Source organism: Oncorhynchus gorbuscha, linkage group LG07, assembly GCF_021184085.1.
Source record: "Oncorhynchus gorbuscha isolate QuinsamMale2020 ecotype Even-year linkage group LG07, OgorEven_v1.0, whole genome shotgun sequence".
Lineage (NCBI taxonomy): Eukaryota > Metazoa > Chordata > Actinopteri > Salmoniformes > Salmonidae > Oncorhynchus > Oncorhynchus gorbuscha.
Genome location: NC_060179.1, coordinates 43,461,652 through 43,485,071, shown reverse-complemented (window position 1 = coordinate 43,485,071; position 23,420 = coordinate 43,461,652). Strand labels below are relative to the sequence as shown.

The window sequence follows — 23,420 nt, the reverse complement described above, 5'->3', positions numbered from 1 at the left end:
GATGGCATGGAAGAGCACCAGTAAGCCAGTGACTCAGCCCCTGTAAAAGGGTTAGAGGCAGAGAATCCCAGTGGAGAGAGGGGAACCGGCCAGGCAGACAGCAAGGGTGGTTCGTTGTTCCAGTGCCTTTCCGTTCACCTTCACACTCCTGGGAAAGACTACACTCAATCATAGGACCGACTGAAGAGATGGGACTTCAATAAAGACCTAAAGGTTGAGAGGGAGAGTCTGAGTCTCTCACATGGGTAGGCAGACCATTCCATAAAAATGGAGCTCTATAGGAGAAAGCCCTGCCTCCAGCTGTTTGCTTAGAATTTCTAGGGACAGTAAGGAGGCCTGCGTCTTGTGACTGTATGTAACATTCGTCGTCTTCCTCTGATGAGGAGTAAGAGAAGTCGGACCAATTTGCAGCTTGGTAAGTGTCCATTTTAATAAGACAAACTGAACACTACAAAAATACAAAATAACAACGTGACAAACAAAACGGTCTCGTGTGGTAACTAACACGGAAAAGAATCACCCACAACTCAAAAGTGAAACCAGGCTACCTAAATATGGTTCTCAATCAGGGACAACGATAAACAGCTGCCTCTGATTGAGAACCAAACCAGGCCAAACACAGAAATCCCAAAACATAGAAAAAGAAACATAGACAACCCACCCAACTCACGCCCTGACCATACTAAAACAAAGACATAATAAAAGAACTAAGGTCAGAAAGTGACACCGTAGCGTACGTGTAGGTATGTACGGCAGAACCAAATCGGAAAGATAGGTAGGAGCAAGCCCATGTAATGCTTTTGTAGGTTAGCAGTAAAACCTTGAAATCAGCCCCTTGCCTTAACAGGAAGCCAGTGTAGAGAGGCTAGCACTGGAGTAAGAGGATCACATTTTTTGGTTCTAGTCAGGATTCTATCAGCTGTGTTTAGCACTAACTGAAGTTTATTTAGTGCTTTATCCGTGTAGCCGGAAAGTAGAGCATTGCAGTAGTCTAACCTAGAAGTGATTAATTTTTGGACAGAATGTTTCTGCTTTTTGCAACGTTATATAGATGGAAATAAGCTGTCCTTGAAACAGTCTTGACATGTTCGTCAAAAGAGAGATCAGGGTCCAGAGTAACGCCGAGGTCCTTCACAGTTTTATTTGAGACGACTGTACAACCATCAATATTAATTGTCAGATTCAACAGAAGATCTCTTTGTTTCTTGGGACCTAGAACAAGCATCTCTGTTTTGTCCGAGCTAAAAGTAAAACACTTAAGTTAAACACTTAACAAAGGTGGGATAGCAACTTGGTTAGAGTGTTAACCTGTGCTCTGGAATGCACTTTTTTTTTTAAATATTCAGTTGGTCAAAATATGATCTATCTGCAACATTGTAGTATTGCTCCATGTCCATTGCTCCTGGTTTGTTTGTGTGAGAGACAGGAGGGGGATGTGAAAAACCTGTGCTGTAGTCTATGCTGTTGTTTGTTGACCCGCCTCCTCCATCTCGCTCAGTGAACAGCGAACAGGAATGGACGCCCCATAGGGTGGAGCTGTGTTTGTGGGCATGGGTGTAGCCAATCAGCTGCAGCTTCCCCTGATGAAGGACGTCAATATAGAGACAATAAGACAGACCCAGAGACCAATGACAGGCCAGCTAAGAGACAGAGGACAAAGTAAACCCTGTTTAACTTCAACAAACAACCTTGCTAAGCCTTTAACTTTGGAGAATATGACTGATGAAAGAAGGCTACCTCAACATCATGACAATATAGTATTTTGTCTTTACGTCTACAGTAGATTTGTATAGTGTAACTTGCAAATACATCTTTGATATTAAACAGGATTGATTTTGCATCTGGCACTGTGTGTGGTTAACTCACCCCATGTACCCACAATGTGTAGTGCCCAGTGCCCACTTGATGATATGTACAAGGACAAGGAGGCTAGTAATATAGCAGTGGGAAGATGAGACATTTCCACAGTATTGTTCTTTATTCGTATTGTTCCGAAATTAAAGCAAGTACAATGAACAGTACAAAATAAAACATAAATATATACAATATAAAAGGGTTCAATTCAGAACATTTAAAAAGTACAATACATCATTAAATAATTAATGAGGAATTTAATATAAACTATCCATATTTACATACATTTTGTGACCCAGAGAAAAATAGCCTCTCTATTAATTTTTTATTCATTATTTTGTAAACGCTGTTTTGGCACAACTTCTGGTCTGGATTTGGAGGCTTAACCACCTAAGCTTGGCAACATTTTTATCAATGCAAGAGAACAGTCAGTGTAAACTACCACAGCAGCACACATATGACCATAAACCAAACTGCCTCAGTTATCCATAACTACTGTACCATATGCTGCATTCAAAACCTATATATACTGGTATTCTAATGGTCTAGACATAGATGAAAACAACTTGGATAACTATTCAGCACTGGTGATTGTTGTATGTTGGTCAAACCATGTGTGGATTCCACTGCGCTCAAATGAATTAATATTAGAAGTTGATACTGAAAAAGTAATGCGCTGGTTTGCTTGCTTTGATTTTTATTTAAAATAACAGTTTATCTGTCGAATGAGCTACAGTAGCCTGCCTCATACAGTACAGCATTAAAGTACCCCATGTTCAAGTAGTACACCACTGACACGTACTGGGAGAAGGCAACCTGCTTGTTCACAAGCATCAGCTTAGAGCAGGTATCAATATAATTAAGGTTGGTTGATCTACATATCCATACTATATAAAGATCAGGACAGTGACGCAGTGCAGTGACCCTCATAACCTGATGCCTTTAATCACACACACACGCAAAAGCCAAGCCCCCTCTCCCATTTCTAAGTTTAGGATGTTGACGCACTAGTTGTAACAAGGCATTATCCGTAAGAGCACAAAAAATTGGGGTAAAGAGGTAATACCAATGAAAGCATAAAGAACAAAATGGCACTATAACATATTGGCACGAGGACATGTCAGTTTACCACATTACAACAAGTGCAAAAAAGCTCAATGATGTCAAAACACAAGAGGCTGGAGTATCTAATAACAGTATAAATCTCAAATATGCTTGCTACAAAAGTTATGTTGCATTTAGACATGAACACAGAAAGGATGAACAGGGAAAGGGGTTTGAGAACGGCCCCATAGATGATGTCAACTATGGGGTTGATGCATCCAAGGAAAATGGAGGGCACATGGCAAGGTGGTATGTTGGTCCCACTTTTTGTTTTAACCAATCATTTATATATACACACTAGAGAAGATTTAGAATTCCATTAATTCTTATTGAGAAATGCTTTTCTGAGGAGTGCCAACATGGCCGACCAGTGGCTTCAAAGCCAGTCATTGGCCAATACATACATTAGCATCAGCAATCAAGGCTTTATATATATCATTGGTTTTAACAGTGACGTCCTTTAATGCTGATGTGGTTCAATACCGATCCTTCCTTCCTTCAAAATGTTAGGCTATTCATGGACACTGACAAATACACTACCTAACCAAAAGTAAGTGGACACCTGCTTGTTGAACATCTCATTCTAAATCATGGGCATTAATATGGAGTTGGTCTTCTCTTTGCTGCTATAACAGCCTCCACTCTTCTGGGAAGGCTTTCCACGAGATGTTGGAACATTACTGCGAGGACTTGCTTCCATTCAGCCACAAGAGCATTAGTGAGGTCGGGCACTGATGTTGGGCGATTTAGGCCTGGCTCACAGTCAGTGTTCCAATTCATCCCAAAGGTATTTGATGGGGTTGAGGTCAGGGCTCTGTGTAGGCCAGTCAAGTTCTTCCACACCGATCTACACCAACCATGTCTGTATGGAAGATTTCCCTTCACTGGAACTAAGGAGCCTAGCCCGAACCATAAATAACAGCCCCAGACCATTATTCCTGTATTGGGGCAGGAAGCTTTCTCCTGGCATCTGCCAAACAAAGATTAGTCTGTCAGACTGCCAGATGGTGAAGCCTGATTCATCACTCCAGAGAATGCGTTTCCACTGCTCCAGAGTCCAATTGCGGCTAGCTTTACACCACTCCAGTCGACACTTTGCATTGCGTATGGTGATCTTAGGCTTGGTCGGGAGCTCCATTTCATGAAGCTCCCGACCAACAGTTATTGTGCTGATGCTTCCAGAGGCAGTTTGGAACTCTGTAGTGAGTGTTGCAAACAAGGACAGGCGATTTTTAAGCACTACGCGCTTCAGCATTTGGCGGCCCCATTCTGTGTGCTTGTGTTGCCTACCACTTTACGGCTGAGCCGTTGTTTCTCCTAGATGTTTCCATTTCACAATAACAGCACTGACAGTTGACCAGGGCAGCTCAAGCAAGGCAGAAATTTGAGGAACTGACTTGTTGGAAAGGTGGCATCCTATGACGGTGCCACGTTGAAAGTCACTGAGCTCTTCAGTAAGGCCATTCTACAGACAATGTTTGTCGTTTGAGATTGTATAGCTGCATGCTCAATTTTATACACCTGTCATCAACGGATGTGGCTGAAATAGCTGAATCCACTAATTTGAAAGAGTGTCCGCATAGCTTTATTTGCACATTTGAATGTGAAGGGGGCGGGGACCAGTAGACCACTCACTAAAGAGGTGGTGGTGGTGGGGATCTAATCAATAGAGCATCATTTATATAATGGATCACATGGTATGGTTGGCTGGCCCCTATCCTACTCTTCACCAGATGAAAACAAACATGTCACATAAAAGACAGCAATTAAATCAGCATCATGCAGCCTTTCACATCTACTTAAAAAAATAGATGATGTTTACAGTGGTGGAGCCCCGGGTCCTGGTAGAACAGAGCCCCACGTAACAGCCATACATAATTTCGGACGCCCGAGGTATTGTGATGGGTAGAAGACAAGATATGAAGGCACACACAGTTGCTTTGACCCCAATGGTGTTTTATGAGTGGTGCCATCTCCAATCCTCCTCCTCTGTTCCCCCTCTCCCGCCATCGCTCATGGACACACATTGGCACCATCTAAAACGGTCACATATGTCAGCCTGTAGATTGACACTTGCTCCTTCGTCACAGCATTTATGCCTCTCCCTCCAGATCCTCGGATGTCTGGACAAAGCAGGGGCGTCTCAGCCAAAAGGAGAGTGGAATTGGATGGACTTTTGTAGAAGATGTGTTGTTAATACTGCTGTGTTTGGATGCAGCCCAAGGTGAAGTCATTTGGCTTGCAGACGGGTAATAAACTACTCCCGTCGCCTCTTCTCTGCCTGCTTAATTAAGATATACGCACTTCTTAATTCCTCCGACGGCTGTCTCATACGCGATGGTGAAAAGAGAGAAAAAATGAACATGTCTATGAATACAGAATTGGAGACTTATTTGAGACTGAACAACGGGTTGACAAATAACTTAACTGAGACCTGGGTGTGTTTTTAAGGGTGGGGAAATAGATGCTTGTACCTTGTACTTCAGCTTTTATCATCCCCTTTAGTTTTCATTTTCGGGAAGGTTCCTACTCCTATTAACAGTTTTACCAATATTTAGTTTCTAGCCCTATGTAGGCCACATTGCCTTTTCTGTGTTAATGTCCTATGGATTCTATGGTTTACGAGTATCATCTGTCAGTGACAATCATGTATGCTGAGGATTATGTCTGAGACCAACTGTCAACATTGGAAACTAAAACTTCTCTAAAGCAGTCAGAAGAAACCTTTCACATGAATTAGCTGACAAACTGAAAAAAATAATACATGTAAGTAAATTTAATTTCAAGTTTAGCAAATGCTTGGTTCAGACAATGAGCTAATTTGGGGCATGTTCCTCTATCCAAAATGTGTCATTAACCAAAAAAGACTAGTCAGGCATCCCCACACTGGGGTGATTTGGAATCTGTCAATCATACAGTAATGCTGTGTCTGAATATTCTATCGGTCAACCAAGTTGTTAAGATGTGTTGAACAACAAATATTTCATGTTTAACAGTCCAGCATTTCTCAAGCATGTTCTTGCACAAAGAGTTTGGCTTTGTCATCCTGTCTTTCATTTACCACATAACATATTAAATATTTGATCAGCTTTGACCTTAATAATGACGACTACAATGCAGAAACATTCACCAAAGCATATACCAGAAATCAGGCACGGACTGTTTTTACTCATCCTTTGTTTTCCATGTCTATGTTGAATTGGTTCTTCTATGGCTTATTCTTTAAAAGCACTAAGATTTATAAAGACGAGTGTAACCTGCGTCATTGGTGTTCATTCGTCATAGTAACCAGGGATTTCTGCTCGCTGATTATTTTCAGAGGAACAAAGCTGTATTGTAAGAGTAATCGTAAGAACAATCATAGCATTAAGTCTGCACCGTTTGAAACGTTTTCTTCTTTTGTTTTCCCAAACAAGGAAAAAAATACAAGTAAATATACTCTTAATTATGAACATATAATATCCACATCCACTATCAAAGGAAAAACAGAAATAAATTATTAACACTTTTTTTTATGCTTACATTCCTTTACAAAAGTGTACAGTCCCTAAGAATGAGACACTGAGGTATAGACTGGGCCTCGACAGACCGACCCCAATGCCCGCTGGGGCACAGAGGTCAGAGGTCAGGCGATGATAACATGTCCGTTGCCCTCCCCAGTTCAGTGTGTTAGAGTGAGAATTGACAGTGTGTGCATCTCTCTCTTTGCGTTCCCACACCGACAGCATCAGGCAGTTGTTGTTCTTGGAGATGGCAACACAGAAGGGTGAGGGCTGGTGTGTCCAAGGTGCTCAGAGCAAGCGTTTTAGTTACGACCTTATAGCATTAGCTAGATGAGATGCTGGTGCTTAGCAGGTTAGCATATGGTAGTGGTAGAGATTATGCTAACCTGCCGAAGCATTTAGGTTGGGCGGAAAAGGAGAGTGACAATGGCTACGGACATGAGCACCATGGTGGTGACGGCGAGGAGAAAGGATGTCACAGTTTCAGCATTTTTTTTCCCCCTCTCCCCTCTTGTCTTTTCCACCTCTATACTTCCTAGCTGCATGCCTTGTTACATGTAATGCCTATTCCTGTGAATTCCTATCATTATTCCACAGTGTAGATCTTGTGTTTAGGTGCATGTTGGGCAATAGAACACTGGTGCCCTGCTGCCTCATGGCTTTAAAAGGGGCAGTGAGGGATACTGACAGAACGCACACCTGTCCAGTAAGAAGCACCTAGAGGGTCATGAACCCACTCTGAACACAGGAGAACTGAAGCTGCATGGGTATTAATCAAAATGGCTCGCTGACAGGTTCAACCTTGAGGTGGGTAAAGCTTCAACACAAAAGACAAAAAGGGATGACCTTTTTACATAGCTGCTCCACAATGAGGATATGAAGAGAGCTACACAGGTTTCACCTGCATATGTTGCTACCAAATTCCCACCCACCACAAAACAGATATCATTTTTTGATGATATGGGTACATGGAAAGAATAATTCCTGCCCTGTACAGTTTTAAGTGAAATGTATGGTGTTTTGAATGGTGTTGTTCGGAGGTTGGCTGAGGGGACAGGAAAAGGATATGGTAAAGTGGACCGGTCTTGACATATGACAATGAGACGGGCAATGTAATGGAGTGGGAGGGAGCTTCTTGGTGTCAGGGAGCAGGCGGGAGCTGCACCCCTAGCAGCTCGTAGGCGAAGATGTTCCAGAAAATCGCAAAGAGAAGGAACGTGATGAAGGAGAAGACGATGACCCACCAGGAGCACTGCTTCTGCAGGCTCTCTTCATAGCTGCGCAGGATGAGCAGGCCCATGCTGATGCCTACCACCGCCCCCGACAGGTGGGCCATGAAGCTGGGCTGGGGCCCTGAGGAGGGCAAGGGCGGGGAGAAGCGCAGCCACACTGCACGGCCCACCTCCGAACTCACTGCAATGGAAAGGAGAGGATGTTTATCTCCTCCCCCATTAGGCTACTGAACAGTGGGACATAAGAGATTCAGATTCAGATTTGATATGTGAAAATGTACATTTGTGGCTTGTGTACTAACTTTCCAGTCTAGGCTAGGTTGAGGTTTAGAATCAGACAAGGGACAGATGGAGGGGACATATAGAACAGTAACGAAAGTCGTAGTGAATTGGCCCCCATGTGGGGAAAAGTCACTGCCATACAGCACAAGTAATATCATCGGAACAAAATGCAACATAACCAACATGTAACCCGAGGACCACTCATTCCTCCCAACCCGACTGCACTAGAACAATATCTCCATTTCAGGAGGCCAATAAATCCCACTCAAGTTATCATTACCTCGCAATTAAATTATACTGTCAGCAGTTGTGTGCACATGAGGAAGGCTTAAAGTTAAGGGGTGTTATACGCACACCAATTATGTCTGGATGCAGCTATGACTATAACACCAATGGCTCTCGAGAATGAATATAGTGTGGCTATGGAATGGAGATATGGATAGAGTATGAAACTTACTGCACACCAGCGCCAGAATCATGCGGAGGAGCTTGTATGGACAACGCATGCCGGCCCAGTTCTGCAACACAGAGCGAAAGAGGCAAGTCAAACACAGTCAGTTCCGAAGACCTGCATATTTACAGCTTACACAGTATCTCCACCATCTCTGCATTCTGTAAGGAATGTATGTAGACCACAGAGCGATCAGAAATCCATTTCAATACAGGCAGGATGAGAATAGGCCTACTAGACAGAGAAATAATTATCCACCTGGCTGGTCTCCATTTGGTGGTTTCACCTCGCTAACAATCTATTAATCAGGGTTAAGATACCTTAACGGAGGATGAGAACGGCCCAATAAAAAGCATGTGTTCCTCCTGGGATAAAACAAAATCCTTTTGCCTCACAATAACGTATTTATTGCACAGGATGAAGAATTGCACCAATCACATCCCTCTTCACGTCCTCTGGGTCCTGGGAGAACCGGAGGGAGCAGCAGTGTTTTTCTCCATGCAGAGGAAGCCAGGCAGGCAAGATTGAAGATACTAAAGAAAGTCAATAAAGTGGAGTCCTATAAACACGACTCTGCTCATTTGATTGATATGCCTGTGGGACGGTAGGGCCTCATAAAAGTGCAATAATATCACAAATAAAGGATGAGTGTTTTCCTTACTGAAGTAGGGTTTGTTTTACATGACTGTGCTCTCGGCGGAGAGAAGTGTGTCCTCCATTTTGACTGTCTCAACACCAAGCTTAGGGATTTGATTGAAGCTGTACCTCCACAGAGACAAGAGGATAATAGGGTGCTTGCAGTACAATATTCTGAGAGCTGAATACTTTTCTTTGCATTGCAGCGTCAAAAGACGCTGTCCGCTCCGAAAAGAAGTGTCTGTTTTTAGATGTCTTCATTCTTATGAGCAACGCTAATCTCGCTAATAATTTCATCCTATTATTGTCTTTAGCTTGTCGCTCAAGATGTATTTTAATTTTTTTACACTATAGGTAAAGACAGTTCGACATTATTTCTATACGCTCTCCTTGAAAGGCTTGTATTCCACATTCATACACGAGCAAACTTCCATCACTATCTTTTAGAGTCGGAGACATCTCGGGAACGCACAGTAACTGTACTTGTGTGAGTCCTGTCGTTCAGGGGGAGGAATCTGATGAGCACCACAAACATAAAAACATGAGCGACATATACACAAACGCAGAATGATTTAAGTTAGAGAATTGCAGACAAACATAATTGAATGATAATGCACGCACACACCCCCACAACAAATACTACAGTTTACTATATAATTGTATAGTACCTACTATAGAATTCTGTAGTAAACTGTAGAATCCTATACTCCACACTGTAGTATCCCTTGATCGTGTAGTGCTTGCTATAGATTTTTGTAGTATACTGGAAAAGCATATACTACACACTGTAGTATCCCTCAATTGTGGGGATACTAGTGGAAGTAACAAATCTAAGAAGTCATTTTGGTGTACTCTTGTTAATGTGTGTTATCTGTCAAACAAGCAAACCTAATCCTCCAAACGTTAATAAACTTGTTCTTTATATCTGCCTCTGTGCTGTTTCCCTTTAATGGGCCTAGAATCCGTGTCTAAAGTTTAGGTGTTACAATTGTAATAAACATGTTATACTTTTGCTTAGGTGTTGTCTGGTCCGTTGCATTGCTCAGAACTGCTGACCCAACTCAATGGGTGGCCTGCTACGAACATGTGTGTCTTATGTTCCGGTCGAGGTGTTCCCCTCATTTAACAGTAACTAACGTAGTCTGGTAGCTGGGAAATGTTAGCTAACCCTCGTCAGCAGGTGTTTTTGATGTATTATTTGATTTATTAGGATCCCCATTGGCCCACGCCAATGGCGACAGCTAGTCTTACTGGGTTCCGACACATAACCAAAAATACACCACCGTTCAAAAGTGTGGGGTCTCTTAGAAATGTCCTTGTTTTTGAAAGAAAAGCACATTTTTTTTGGCCATTAAAATAACATTAAATTGATCAGAAATACAGTGTAGACATGGTTAATGTTGTAAATGACTATTGTAGCTGGAAACGGCAGATTTTTTATGGAATGGAGGATGGTTGCCACCGTTGATATAAAATATTGCGACATAAGAGTATTTGGTTTTCTTTGTAGAATTATTCCCTCATTCAATGAATCAGGGATCAAATGAATAAGGTTGGCTACTTCAAAGTGAGGTACACTACATTACCAAAAGTATGTGGACACCGTCTTGTCTGACATCTCACTACAAAGTCATAGGCATTAATATGCAGTTGGTCCCCCCTTTGCTGCTATAACAGCCTCCACCCTTCTGGAAAGGCTTTCCAATAGATGTTGGAACATTGCATTTAGGCTCCCGAGTGGAGCAGCGGTCTATAGCACTGAGGTGTCACTACAGACTATGGATCGATCCCGTGGGTTCCCATAGGGCAGTGCACAGTTTGCCCAGCGTCGTCCTGGTTAGGGTTTAGCCAGTGTAGGCCGTCATTGTAAATAAGAATTTGTTCTTAACTGACTTGCCTAGTTAAATAAAGTTTAAATAAATAAATAAAATTAAAATTGCTGCGAGGACTTGCTTCCATTCAGCCACAAGAGCACTAGTGAGATCGGGCACTGATGTTGGGCGATTAGGCCTTCCAATTCATCCCAAAGGTGTTCGATGGGGTTGAGGTCAGGGCTCTGTGCAGTCCAGTCGAGTTCTACCACACTGATCTCGACAAACCATTTCTGTATGGACCTCTGTATGGACAACTGTTGCCACAAAGTTGGTAGCACAGAATCATCTAGAATGTCATTGTACGCTGTCACGTTAAGATTTCCCGTCACTGGAACTAAGGGGCCTAGCCCGAACCAGGAAAAACAGCCCCAGACCATTATTTCTCATCCACCAAACTTTACAGTTGGCACTATGCATTGGGGCAGGTAGCATTCTCCTGGCATCTGCCAAACCCATATCCGACTGGCAGATGTGAAGCGTGATTCATCACTCCAGAGAACCTGTTTCCACTTAGCCATTTAGTTAGTCTGTTGTCTGTCAGTATTTAATACCTGCTGCTGCAATGTCGCATTCTCTCTCCTCAGGCAATGGCACCCCACACGCACACGCACGCGCACACGCACACAGGTCATTCTGATAATGGCTGATATGGTGATTTGTAAGTGATTGTTAATCTTTAAAAGTGTGCCTTCATGAATTACGAACCCTCGTTTCACAACTTGGAACAGGTAAATGTGTGTGCACATTCATTTTGGTGCATTTTCAATCGAACAGCCTACTATCACGCAGATTCACAGACTAGTGGCAAAGCGGAATCAGAAAATGAATGCCCACTCTCCATTGCTAGTCAATGCAGATCCCACCTTTGAGCAACCTTTTTTGCCTCCATGTGTGAATCTGGGCCGGTGATAGGGTACTTTATAGTGGAGCCGGTATGCCTGTAAGGCGCTCTGGAGAGTTCCGGCCCAAGTCAAACACTGCCTGTCTGCCAAAACCTCACAGTGAATTCTATAGTATACTACAGTCATGTCTGCAAAAACTCCACAGTGAATTCTATAGTATACTACAGTCATGCCCGCAAAAACACTACAGTAAACACTAGTATATAAACAAAGCAATGCTGCAGTATTTAGACCAGTTTACTATAGTATTTATTTTCCATATGGGGGCGCACACACCCACAATGGGGTGAATAAAATTGAACGTTTTTCTCACTTAACTTTGGATGAGTAGATGAAAAAATGTTTCTATAAAATATACATAAAAAGTAAATGCTGGGGAGGTGCAGACTTCTTGTTCAGTCTGAACTTTAATGAAGAGGCATTCGGACGATTTAACAGGAAATGACCTAGATCATTTTGATGGCCTTGACAGCAGTGAGTCAAAACCTCAGTTTAATCGTCTCATCCACATAACCAATGATACAAGCCTTCAGACAGATGAGGTGATCTGGGGTAAAAAGACCTGAGACATAAACGAGTCAAAACTCATTTTCATTTTGAAAACATCAGAAAAATTTAAAAAATCATGAGTACAAGACGTAATAATGAGTCAACTATTGTGTGACCAGTGGGTTAGTTGCCAGGGGCAGGGACCAAAATTTAAACTCTTTGCTCTGGGGCTGCTGATGCATTTTGACTTAGACTTTTGTTGGCGTGTGTCTTTTGCCTGTAGTAAAGGCCTACTCTACTTAAGAGTGATTCATCAGCTCTTACACAGCCTTGAGTCCACTGACAGAATGTGATGAGACATCACACATCCTGTCCCACTGATCCTGACGTTCACACACACACACAAACACTGTGATCACACATTTGATGTTTTCTGTTGCAGGGACATTTGGCAGAGCAGTCATCCAGAGAGTAGTGAGGAACAGATTGACTTTAATATTCCCATATGCATCGGATTTGGCTTTAAATAGAGAGGAAATAAGAATACATTTCAAAGGAAAACAATGAATAACAGACTAAGGGTGGAATAAAAACATCCTTTGCTGGAAAAGGAGTGGAGAGTAGATAAGGTGTATTCAAGTCAAGTCAATAGTCTATGCACCCACTGCAGAGGGCCTTTCTGACAATTCTGGATTATTTAATGGCGCTTATCCAAAAAGCACTTCTTAGTCAGTTATAAAAAGTCCTTAACTCATCATATTGATAGGGACCACAGGATGGGGAGCACAGCGCATTATTATGGCTGAAACGGCGCAAACGGAATGGAAACCATGTGTTTTATACCATTCCACTCCAGCTATTACTGCGAGCCCGTGCTCCCCAGTTAAGGTGCCATCAACCTCCTGTGATTAGGTACCCCCTCTCTATCTGCACTCGTGGGCATGGAACACTTAGTAAAACTCATCGGTTCCATTGAAGATCCCACCCACCCCCGCAGAGCTTCAGGATGACGGCAAGCACAGCGGTCTATCTAAACACGCAAAAACAGGAGGATGTTGTGTGGAGGAGCTCTCTCCAAGGGGATGGCTCTGACATTTTGTCTCCATTGATACTGTTATCAAGCGTCACGACGGGGGCAATAATGACGGCAGTTACCATGACAACGTTGGCCAGATGTGCCGAGCACAGAGCATAGACCCCGCCGGAGCCCCCCACCACTGGAGCACGCATGTCTGTGATGGACACCGTCAAGGACCCTGAAGAGAGAGAGAGAGAGAGAGAGAGAGAGAGAGAGAGAGAGAGAGAGAGAGAGAGAGAGAGAGAGAGAGAGAGAGAGAGAGAGAGAGAGAGAGAGAGAGAGAGGGAGAGAGAGAGAGAGAGAGAAAGAGGGGAGGGAGAGAAGGAGGCAGAGAAAGATGGCGGGAGAGCGAGAAGACGTTCAGAAAGAGAGAAAGCGTGAGTGAAAGAGGAGCATGTTGGGGGAGGCAGGGAAAAAGAAGAAGAGAGGGTTAGGTTACTCATCAAACAGCCGTTTCAGTCACCTTTCTTCCAACATCACCCAGAAACCAAAATAACACATCCCGTCTGTCTGTCTGTCTGGCATGAGTCGACTTGCCCTCTTTACGCCCACATACTGTGCACATGCTTACACTGTAGTGCAGGTCCCAGCACCACCACCAGGCCCATAAAATAGAACAGTCATGTTAAACAGAACAGAACATAGTCATAAAATGACATTTATATACTTGGAAACATATTAACCTCATGGGCAGCAACAAAGACCATAATCTACACATTACACGGAGCCCATAAGAGGGTTTCTTTATGATGTTGTCGTGCTATAATGCCATGATACCATGAAGTCCTCTTGATCCCGTGCAGATTATACTGAAACTTTGAGCATTGGCTTTTGATACATTCTCTGTCACAAATGACTGAAAGTGTTATTGAAAGAAGTAGAGTAGAATTGAATTAGATTTGTGATTTCTTTAGGATGCTAAAGAAAACTCTCAATGAATGCCCAACACCAATGAATGATCTTATACAACATCTAATATGATAACAAAAGCCTAGTGTGACTACTCTGGAAGATAAATGTAATTGGGTTCCCAAAATAGACATGCTACTCAGACCAGTCAGCTGGATGATTTCATCAATTCTGTATAAGACTGGTGGTATTCATGAGAAAAGTCTAATCAGAAATATGCATAGCATGGCTATGGGCCAATTCCTTTGCAAGACTGAACTTAAAACGATTGGTTAATTTAAGATGGTTCAGGCACTGGCAAACTAAATGATGGGGCAAACAGCTAATGTGACCAGACAAAGACTGGGGTGGAAAGATGTAGTACAATGAAGTATCTCTGCAGTTGAACTATATTTATATGTAATTATATGGGTAGCAGGTACTGTCTAGTTGTGCAGGAAACAAATTGTCACAGCACTTACAGCAGGATTTTTTATGAAAACCTCCCTTCACTCTAATTATTGTCTCAAATCACGCAGTGAAACTTAAGTGCTTTGTCGAAAAATGTGTTTTCAAGTCTGAAACTGTGCAAGTCATAAAGATATAGCAATCATTCTACAACGTGTCACACTGTTGTTCTACTGACAATCTACCGACAATCATCCATGTAATATATAGTTTTAGTGATACTCGCTATGAAGTAGAAAATAATCTTAAGAAGTAAATGACAGTGGCAGTTGCTCACAAGGACACCATCAGCCATTGTTAAGTATGCAAATGAGCAGATAACAGAAATGAAAAAGGGCTGATTAATCAAATATAACTTTTTTAATTAAAGCAGGGGTGTGCCGGCATTCTGATCTCAGATCTATAACACATGTTCCATTGGTATTCTATGTGTGCATGCAGAGAGACCACAGAGAGTTAGAACAGCTCCTTAAAGAGTGCCATGTCAAGCCTGTGGTGGTGATCATCATCTGATGACAAATGGTAATCGGAGTGCGTTTCCTGAGTCATTTATCCCCTCGACACTCACACGTCCATTTTACATAGATTTATGGAATATACAAGGCTTGTTGAAGTGGGTGCAGCAGCTCAAGACTTGTATAGATCCGTGGGGCCTCATTTTTAGTGGTTCCAAGAAATTGCAATTACTCACGGAGTGGCATATGTGCTCTCTGATCTCTTTAAAGTCAAGAAAACTTTCACACAGACTAAGTTGATCAGATGTTTTAAATGAACATCTGGGGAAAAACATTGGGCTGCGTGAAAATTCTAATTCTATGGTGTGGAACTACAAACTATACATTTTGCTTTTGTCCTTTCAAACAGTGTTATTAATTATTATACATATATTGATTCCCCCTCCACATTTTTCTTAGCCTACATTTAATCATTTCTGAATCGCCCAAGTTTGTAACCTATTGTCATGTATTGTCATATATTGTCATGTCTTGTCCCTGTGCTTTCTCTTCTATTCGTTTCCCCCTGCTGGTCTTATTAGGTTTCTTTCCCTCTCTCTCTCTATCGTTCCGTTCCTGCTCCCAGCTGTTCCTCATTCTCCTAACGACCTCGTTTACTCTTTCACACCTGTCCCCTATTTTGCCCTCTGATTAAGTCTCTATTTCTCTCTCTGTTTCTGCTTCTGTCCTTGTCGGATCCTTGTTTGCTGTTTACTGTGTTCTTGTTCCGTCCTGTCGTGTTTTGCCTATCATCAGATGCTGCGTGTGAGCAGGTGTCTCTGTCAGCTACGGCCCGCGCCTACCTGAAGGGACCTGCAGTCGGTTGCCGCTTATCCTGCAATTCCCCTCTACTACTAGAGGATTTCTGTTTGGACTTAAATAAACTCAGTTTCTGTTAAGTCGCTTTTGGGGCCTCACTCACTTGCATAACAGAAGGATCCGACCAAGAATGGACCCAGCGACTACGGATCCTCGCAACTCAGCCGTCGAGATCCAGGGAGCGATGCTCGGCAGACACGAGCAGGAATTGTCTGCTGCTCGGCATGCCGTTGAGACCCTGGCCACTCAGGTCTCCGACCTCTCAAGACAGTTTCACAATCTCCGTCTCGATCCACCAGCTACTTCCTGGGCTTCCGAGTCTCCGGAACCCAGAATTAATAACCCACCGTGTTACTCTGGGCAGCCCACTGAATGCCGCTCGTTTCTCACCCAGTGTGATATTGTGTTCTCTCTCCAGCCCAACACATACTCAAGGGGTAGAGCTCGTATCGCCTACGTCATATCTCTCCTTACTGGACGGGCTCGTGAGTGGGGCATGGCAATCTGGGAGGCAAGGGCTGAGTGTACTAACGAGTATCAGAACTTTAAAGAGGAGATGATACGGGTTTTTGATCGTTCAGTTTTTGGGAAGGAGGCTTCCAGGGCCCTGGCTTCCGTATGTCAAGGTGATCGGTCCATAACGGATTACTCTATAGAGTTTCGCACTCTTGCTGCCTCCAGTGACTGGAACGAGCCGGCGTTGCTCGCTCGTTTTCTGGAGGGACTCCACGCTGGGGTTAAGGATGAGATTCTCTCCCGGGAGGTTCCTTCCAGTGTGGATTCTTTGATTGAACTCGCCATCTGCATAGAACGACGGGTAGATCTTCGTCACCGAGCTCGTGGAAGAGAGCTCGCGTTAACAGTGTCCCCCCTCTCCGCATCACTACCATCTCCCCCCACTGGCTCAGGTGTTGAGCCCATGCAGCTGGGAGGTATTCGCATCTCGACTAAGGAGAGGGAACGGAGAATCACCAACCGCCTCTGTCTCTATTGAGGTTCTGCTGGACATTTTGTCATTTCATGTCCAGTAAAAGCCAGAGCTCATCAGTAAGCGGAGGGCTACTGGTGAGCGCTACTACTCAGGTCTCTCCATCAAGATCCTGTACTACCTTGTCGGTCCATCTACGCTGGACCGGTTCGGCAGCTTCCTGCAGTGCCTTGATAGACTCTGGGGCTGAGGGCTGTTTTATGGACGAAGCCTGGGCTCAGGAACATGACATTCCTCTCAGACAGTTAGGGGAGCCCACGGCCATGTTCGCCTTGGATGGTAGTCCTCTCCCCAGTATATTATGTGAAACACTACCTTTAACCCTCACAGTATCTGGTAACCATAGTGAGACCATTTCTTTTTTGATTTTTCGTTCACCTTTTACACCTGTTGTTTTGGGTCATCCCTGGCTAGTGTGTCATAATCCTTCTATTAATTGGTCTAGTAATTCTATCCTATCCTGGAACGTTTCTTGTCATGTGAAATGTTTAATGTCTGCTATCCCTCCTGTTTCTTCTGTCCCCTCTTCACAGGAGGAACCTGGTGATTTGACAGGGGTGCCGGAGGAATATCATGATCTGCGCACGGTCTTCAGTCGGTCCAGAGCCACCTCCCTTCCTCCTCACCGGGCGTATGATTGTAGTATTGATCTCCTTCCGGGGACCACTCCCCCCCGGGGTAGACTATACTCTCTGTCGGCTCCCGAACGTAAGGCTCTCGAAGATTATCTGTCTGTTGCTCTCGACGCCAGTACCATAGTGCCTTCTTCCTCTCCCGCCGGAGCGGGGTTTTTTTTTGTTAAGAAAAAGGACGGTACCCTGCGCCCCTGCGTGGATTATCGAGGGCTGAATGACATAACGGTTAAGAATCGTTATCCGCTTCCCCTTATGTCGTCAGCCTTCGAGATTCTGCAGGGAGCCAGGTTCTTTACTAAGTTGGACCTTCGTAACGCTTACCATCTCGTGCGCATCAGGGAGGGGGACGAGTGGAAAACGGCGTTTAACACTCCGTTAGGGCATTTTGAATACCGGGTTCTGCCGTTCGGTCTCGCTAATGCTCCAGCTGTCTTTCAGGCATTAGTGAATGATGTACTGAGAGACATGCTGAACATCTTTGTTTTCGTTTACCTTGACGATATCCTGATTTTTTCACCGTCACTCCAGATTCATGTTCAGCACGTTCGACGTGTTCTCCAGCGCCTTTTAGAGAATTGTCTTTATGTGAAGGCTGAGAAGTGCGCTTTTCATGTCTCCTCCGTCACATTTCTCGGTTCTGTTATTTCCGCTGAAGGCATTCAGATGGATCCCAATAAGGTCCATGCTGTCAGCGATTGGCCCGTCCCTAAGTCACGTGTCGAGTTGCAGCGCTTTCTCGGTTTCGCGAATTTCTATCGGCGTTTCATTCATAATTTCGGTCAAGTGGCAGCTCCTCTCACAGCCCTTACTTCTGTCAAGACGTGCTTTAAGTGGTCCGTTTCCGCCCAGGGAGCTTTTGATCTCCTCATGAAGCGTTTTACATCCGCTCCTATCCTTGTTACTCCTGACGTCACTAAACAATTCATTGTCGAGGTTGACGCGTCAGAGGTGGGCGTGGGAGCCATTCTGTCCCAGCGCTTCCATTCTGACGATAAGGTCCATCCTTGCGCGTATTTTTCTCATCGCCTGTCGCTATCGGAACGCAACTATGATGTGGGAAACCGCGAACTGCTCGCCATCCGCTTAGCCCTAGGCGAATGGCGACAGTGGTTGGAGGGGGCGACCGTTCCTTTTGTCGTTTGGACTGACCATAAGAACCTTGAGTACATCCGTTCTGCCAAACGACTCAATGCGCGTCAGGCTCGTTGGGCGTTGTTTTTCGCTCGTTTCGAGTTCGTGATTTCTTATCGTCCGGGCACTAAGAACACCAAGCCTGATGCTTTATCCCGTCTCTTCAGTTCTTCTGTAGCCTCTACTGACTCCGAGGGGATTCTCCCTGAGGGGCGTGTTGTCGGGTTGACTGTCTGGGGAATTGAGAGACAGGTAAAGCAAGCACTCACTCACACTCCGTCGCCACGCGCTTGTCCTAGTAACCTTCTTTTCGTTCCCGTTTCTACTCGTCTGGCCGTTCTTCAGTGGGCTCACTCTGCCAAGTTAGCTGGCCACCCCGGCGTTCGGGGTACGCTTGCTTCTATTCGCCAGCGGTTTTGGTGGCCTACTCAGGAGCGTGACACGCGCCGTTTCGTGGCTGCTTGTTCGGACTGCGCGCAGACTAAGTCAGGTAACTCTCCTCCTGCCGGTCGTCTCAGACCGCTTTCCATTCCCTCTCGACCATGGTCTCACATCGCCTTAGACTTTATTACCGGTCTGCCTTCGTCAGCGGGGAAGACTGTTATTCTAACGGTTGTCGATAGGTTCTCTAAGGTGGCTCATTTTATTCCCCTCGCTAAGCTTCCTTCCGCTAAAGAGACGGCATAAATCATCATTGAGAATGTGTTCAGAATTCATGGCCTTCCGTTAGATGCCGTTTTGGACAGAGGTCCGCAATTCACGTCTCAGTTTTGGAGGGAGTTTTGTCGTTTGATTGGGGCTTCCGTCAGTCTCTCTTCCGGTTTTCATCCCCAGTCTAACGGTCAAGCAGAACGGGCCAATCAGACTATTGGTCGCATCTTACGCAGTCTTTCTTTTCGAAACCCTGCGTCTTGGGCAGAACAGCTCCCCTGGGCAGAATACGCTCACAACTCGCTTCCTTCGTCTGCGACCGGGCCATCTCCTTTTCAGAGTAGCCTTGGGTACCAGCCCCCTCTGTTCTCGTCCCAGCTCGCCGAGTCCAGCGTTCCCTCCGCTCAGGCTTTTGTCCAACGTTGTGAGCGCACCTGGAAGAGGGTCAGGTCTGCACTTTGCCGTTATAGGGCGCAGACTGTGAGAGCCGCCAATAAGCGTAGGACTAAGAGTCCTAGGTATTGTCGCGGTCAGAGAGTATGGCTCTCCACTCGTAACCTTCCCCTTACGACAGCTTCTCGCAAGTTGACCCCGCGGTTCATTGGTCCGTTCCGTATTGCTCAGGTCGTTAATCCTGTCGCAGTGCGACTTCTTCTTCCGCGACATCTTCGTCGCGTCCACCCAGTCTTCCATGTCTCCTGTGTCAAGCCTTTTCTTCGCGCCCCCGTTCGTCTCCCCCCCCCCCCCCCCGTCCTTGTCGAGGGCGCACCTATCTACAGGGTCCGGAAGATTATGGACATGCGTTCTCTGGGACGTGGTCACCAGTACTTAGTGGATTGGGAGGGGTACGGTCCTGAGGAGAGGAGTTGGGTTCCATCTCGGGACGTGCTGGACCGTTCGTTGATCGATGATTTCCTCCGTTGCCGCCAGGGTTCCTCCTCGAGTGCGCCAGGAGGCGCTCGGTGAGTGGGGGGGTACTGTCATGTATTGTCATATATTGTCATGTCTTGTCCCTGTGCTTTCTCTTCAATTCATTTCCCCCCTGCTGGTCTTATTAGGTTTCTTTCCCTCTCTCTATCCCTCTCTCTCTCTATCGTTCCGTTCCTGCTCCCAGCTGTTCCTCATTCTCCTAACGACCTCGTTTACTCTTTCACACCTGTCCCCTATTTTGCCCTCTGATTAAGTCTCTATTTCTCTCTCTGTTTCTGCTTCTGTCCTTGTCGGATCCTTGTTTGCTGTTTACTGTGTTCTTGTTCCGTCCTGTCGTGTTTTGCCTATCATCAGATGCTGCGTGTGAGCAGGTGTCTCTGTCAGCTACGGCCCGCGCCTACCCGAAGGGACCTGCAGTCGGTTGCCGCTTATCCTGCAATTCCCCTCTACTACTAGAGGATTTCTGTTTGGACTTAAATAAACTCAGTTTCTGTTAAGTCGCTTTTGGGTCCTCACTCACTTGCATAACACCTATGCTGAAACAGTTTCTGGCAGTGGTTCATGTTCTGGTTACAATGTATTAATGATCAAATGTCCTCATAAAAGGTTTGCAGCTTCAAACCTTATTGAGAATGGTTTTGGTTTTTTTAATAACTGAAATATCACATTTACATAAGTATTCAGAGCCTTTACGCAATACTTTATTGAAGCACCTTCGCCATCGATTAGAGCCTCAAGTTTTCTTGGGTATGATGCTACAACCTTGGCACACCTGTATTTGGGGAGTTTCTCCCATTCTTCTCTGCAGATCCTCTCAAGCTCTGTCAGGTTGGATGGGGAGCGTTGCTGCACAGCTATTTTCAGGTCGCTCCAGAGATGTTCCATCGGGTTCAAGTCAGGGCTCTGGCTGGGCCACTCAAGGACATTCAGAGACTTGTCCCGAAGCCACTCCTTCTGTCTTTGCTGCGTGCTTAGGGTCGTTGCCCTGTTGGAAGTCAATAGAACCTTCGCCCCAGTCTGAGGTTCTGAGCTCTCTGGAGCAGGATTTCATCAAGGATTGCTGTACTTTTCTCCTTTCATCTTTCCCTTGATCCTGACTAGTCTCCCAGTCCTCGACGCTGAAAAACATCCCCACAGCATGATGCTGCCACCACCATGCTTCGCCGTAGAGATGGTGCCAGTTTTCTTCCAGACGTGACGCTTTGCTTTCAGGCCAAAGAGTTCTAGCTTGGTTTCATCAGACCAGATAATCTTGTTTCTCATGGTCTGAGAGTCCAAGCAGGCTGTCATGTGCCTTTTACTGAGGAGTGGCTTCCGTCTGGCCACTCTACCATATAGACCTGATTGGTGGAGTGCTGCAGATAGTCCTTTTGGAAGGTTCTCCCATCTCCAAAGAGGAACTCTGTCAGAGTGACCATCGGCTTATTGGTCACCTCCCTAACCAAGGCCACTGTGTTCTTGGGGACCTTCAATGCTACATCATTCTTTTGGTACCTTTCCCCAGATATGTGCCTCGACACAATCCTGTAATCGGAGCTCTATGGACAATTCCTTCAACCTCATGGCTTGGTTTTTGGTCTGACATGCACTGTCAACTGAGGTCTTCCTCAAAGCCCCAAAAACATGAAGTCAATGCAGTTCAATTGTAACTCCAATACATCATTTATCGAATGTGGAGATTTCTCCATAGACGCCCCCCTCCCACACTTTTTCAAGTTGAGACGAGCTGGATGTGAAGTTTTGGTGTTTATTTGAACTGAAAGTGAATTCACAGAACAAATGCATGAGTTTCCATGAAACACAGCACAGAGAGCAGTCCTGACGTCGTACTGCAGCTAAACTGGCATGCTGTCATAACATAAGTGTTTATAGCGGCCAGAGCAGTTACCACGCCATGGCTACATCCCAGTAAGCTGCCACCTGACACGAGTCGCTGATGGGCCACTCCATCTGTAGTTAAGTGGGGGGAGCAGGGAGAAAGGGGAAGGAAAGGAGTCCGTGGGGATGACAGAAGTGTTTCGCACGGCTCCCTCTTTCTGCTAGCACAGCTCTGGTTAAAAGGCTTCGGATATATGAACCAGGGCCTGTCATCTGGGCTCTCCTGCTTACAGGGAATTGGAGACGTAGGGATATCTCACTCAGCAGGAGCCCAGAGGTGAGGTCTCAGATGATTTTTTTTTCTGTGTGGAGATGGCAGTTTACCGTTCAAGCACAGATTTATTTGTTGGGCCGATTTTCTAAGCATCATCAAGTTTACCCCCCCACTCTTTGTATGTGTGTGCAGTATGTGTTTACAGTACGAATCATCTTGTTATGTTTAGAAAGTGCATTTTTACCATATATATATATATATATATATATATATATATATATATATATATATGAACCGTCTCTGGTTCTGCCTGTCAAACTAAATGGCTAGCCATGCACATTTGAGTTATCATGGATAAGGTTCTGATGTGGGAAGGGGACACTGATCCAAGACCAGTGCCGACTGCCTAAGGCCACATTTCTCTTGAGTCACTCCCAACTGGCAGCTACAGAAGAGAACAAAAGATGATACAATAAAAAATCATTCTACTCTTAAGAGGGGAGAAAAACATGGCACATCTAGCTGCCTCTGCATCCACCTCAGTGCTTTCAGAGCAAACATGTTTAGTGTTTTCAAAAGGATAGCAGAGTAGTTCTATAGCACAACAGGCTTAAGTACTGTTGTCTCGTTACACATTTGAGGTGATTTTGGACATATCATTTGGCTAACAGATGTAGGATTTTCAACCTATTTTATATTATATGACCCAAACGGTCAGGACAGCCAAGGACACCAATGGACTGATTGACCAAGAGCACTGACATGCACTGAGCAGCATTTCCTGATTGGTGAGTCAACAAGTGAATCAGGAAGGGACTCTGCAAGGACAATCAGTGGTGATTTATTAATGTGATTCACACACTTCATGAGACAGTGCTCAGTGCTTCCATTCCTTCTAGGTTGATAGCCCACTGTGAAA

The 23,420-nt window shown here is 44.8% G+C and overlaps 1 protein-coding gene across 1 annotated transcript in view; it reads right to left on the bottom strand.

The window, feature by feature from the left end:
* Positions 1-3,689: 3,689 nt before the first annotated feature.
* Positions 3,690-23,420, bottom strand: part of LOC124039890 (rhomboid-related protein 1-like) — a 76,416-nt gene continuing 56,685 nt past the window's right edge. Inside the window, exons 6-8 of the mRNA XM_046356410.1 lie at positions 13,483-13,583; positions 8,433-8,493; positions 3,690-7,874 (exon numbers count right to left, since the gene is read on the bottom strand). Of these exons, the coding sequence (XP_046212366.1) occupies positions 7,603-7,874; positions 8,433-8,493; positions 13,483-13,583 (434 nt within the window). The 3' untranslated portion in view covers positions 3,690-7,602. The remainder of the gene's footprint in view (positions 7,875-8,432; positions 8,494-13,482; positions 13,584-23,420) is intronic.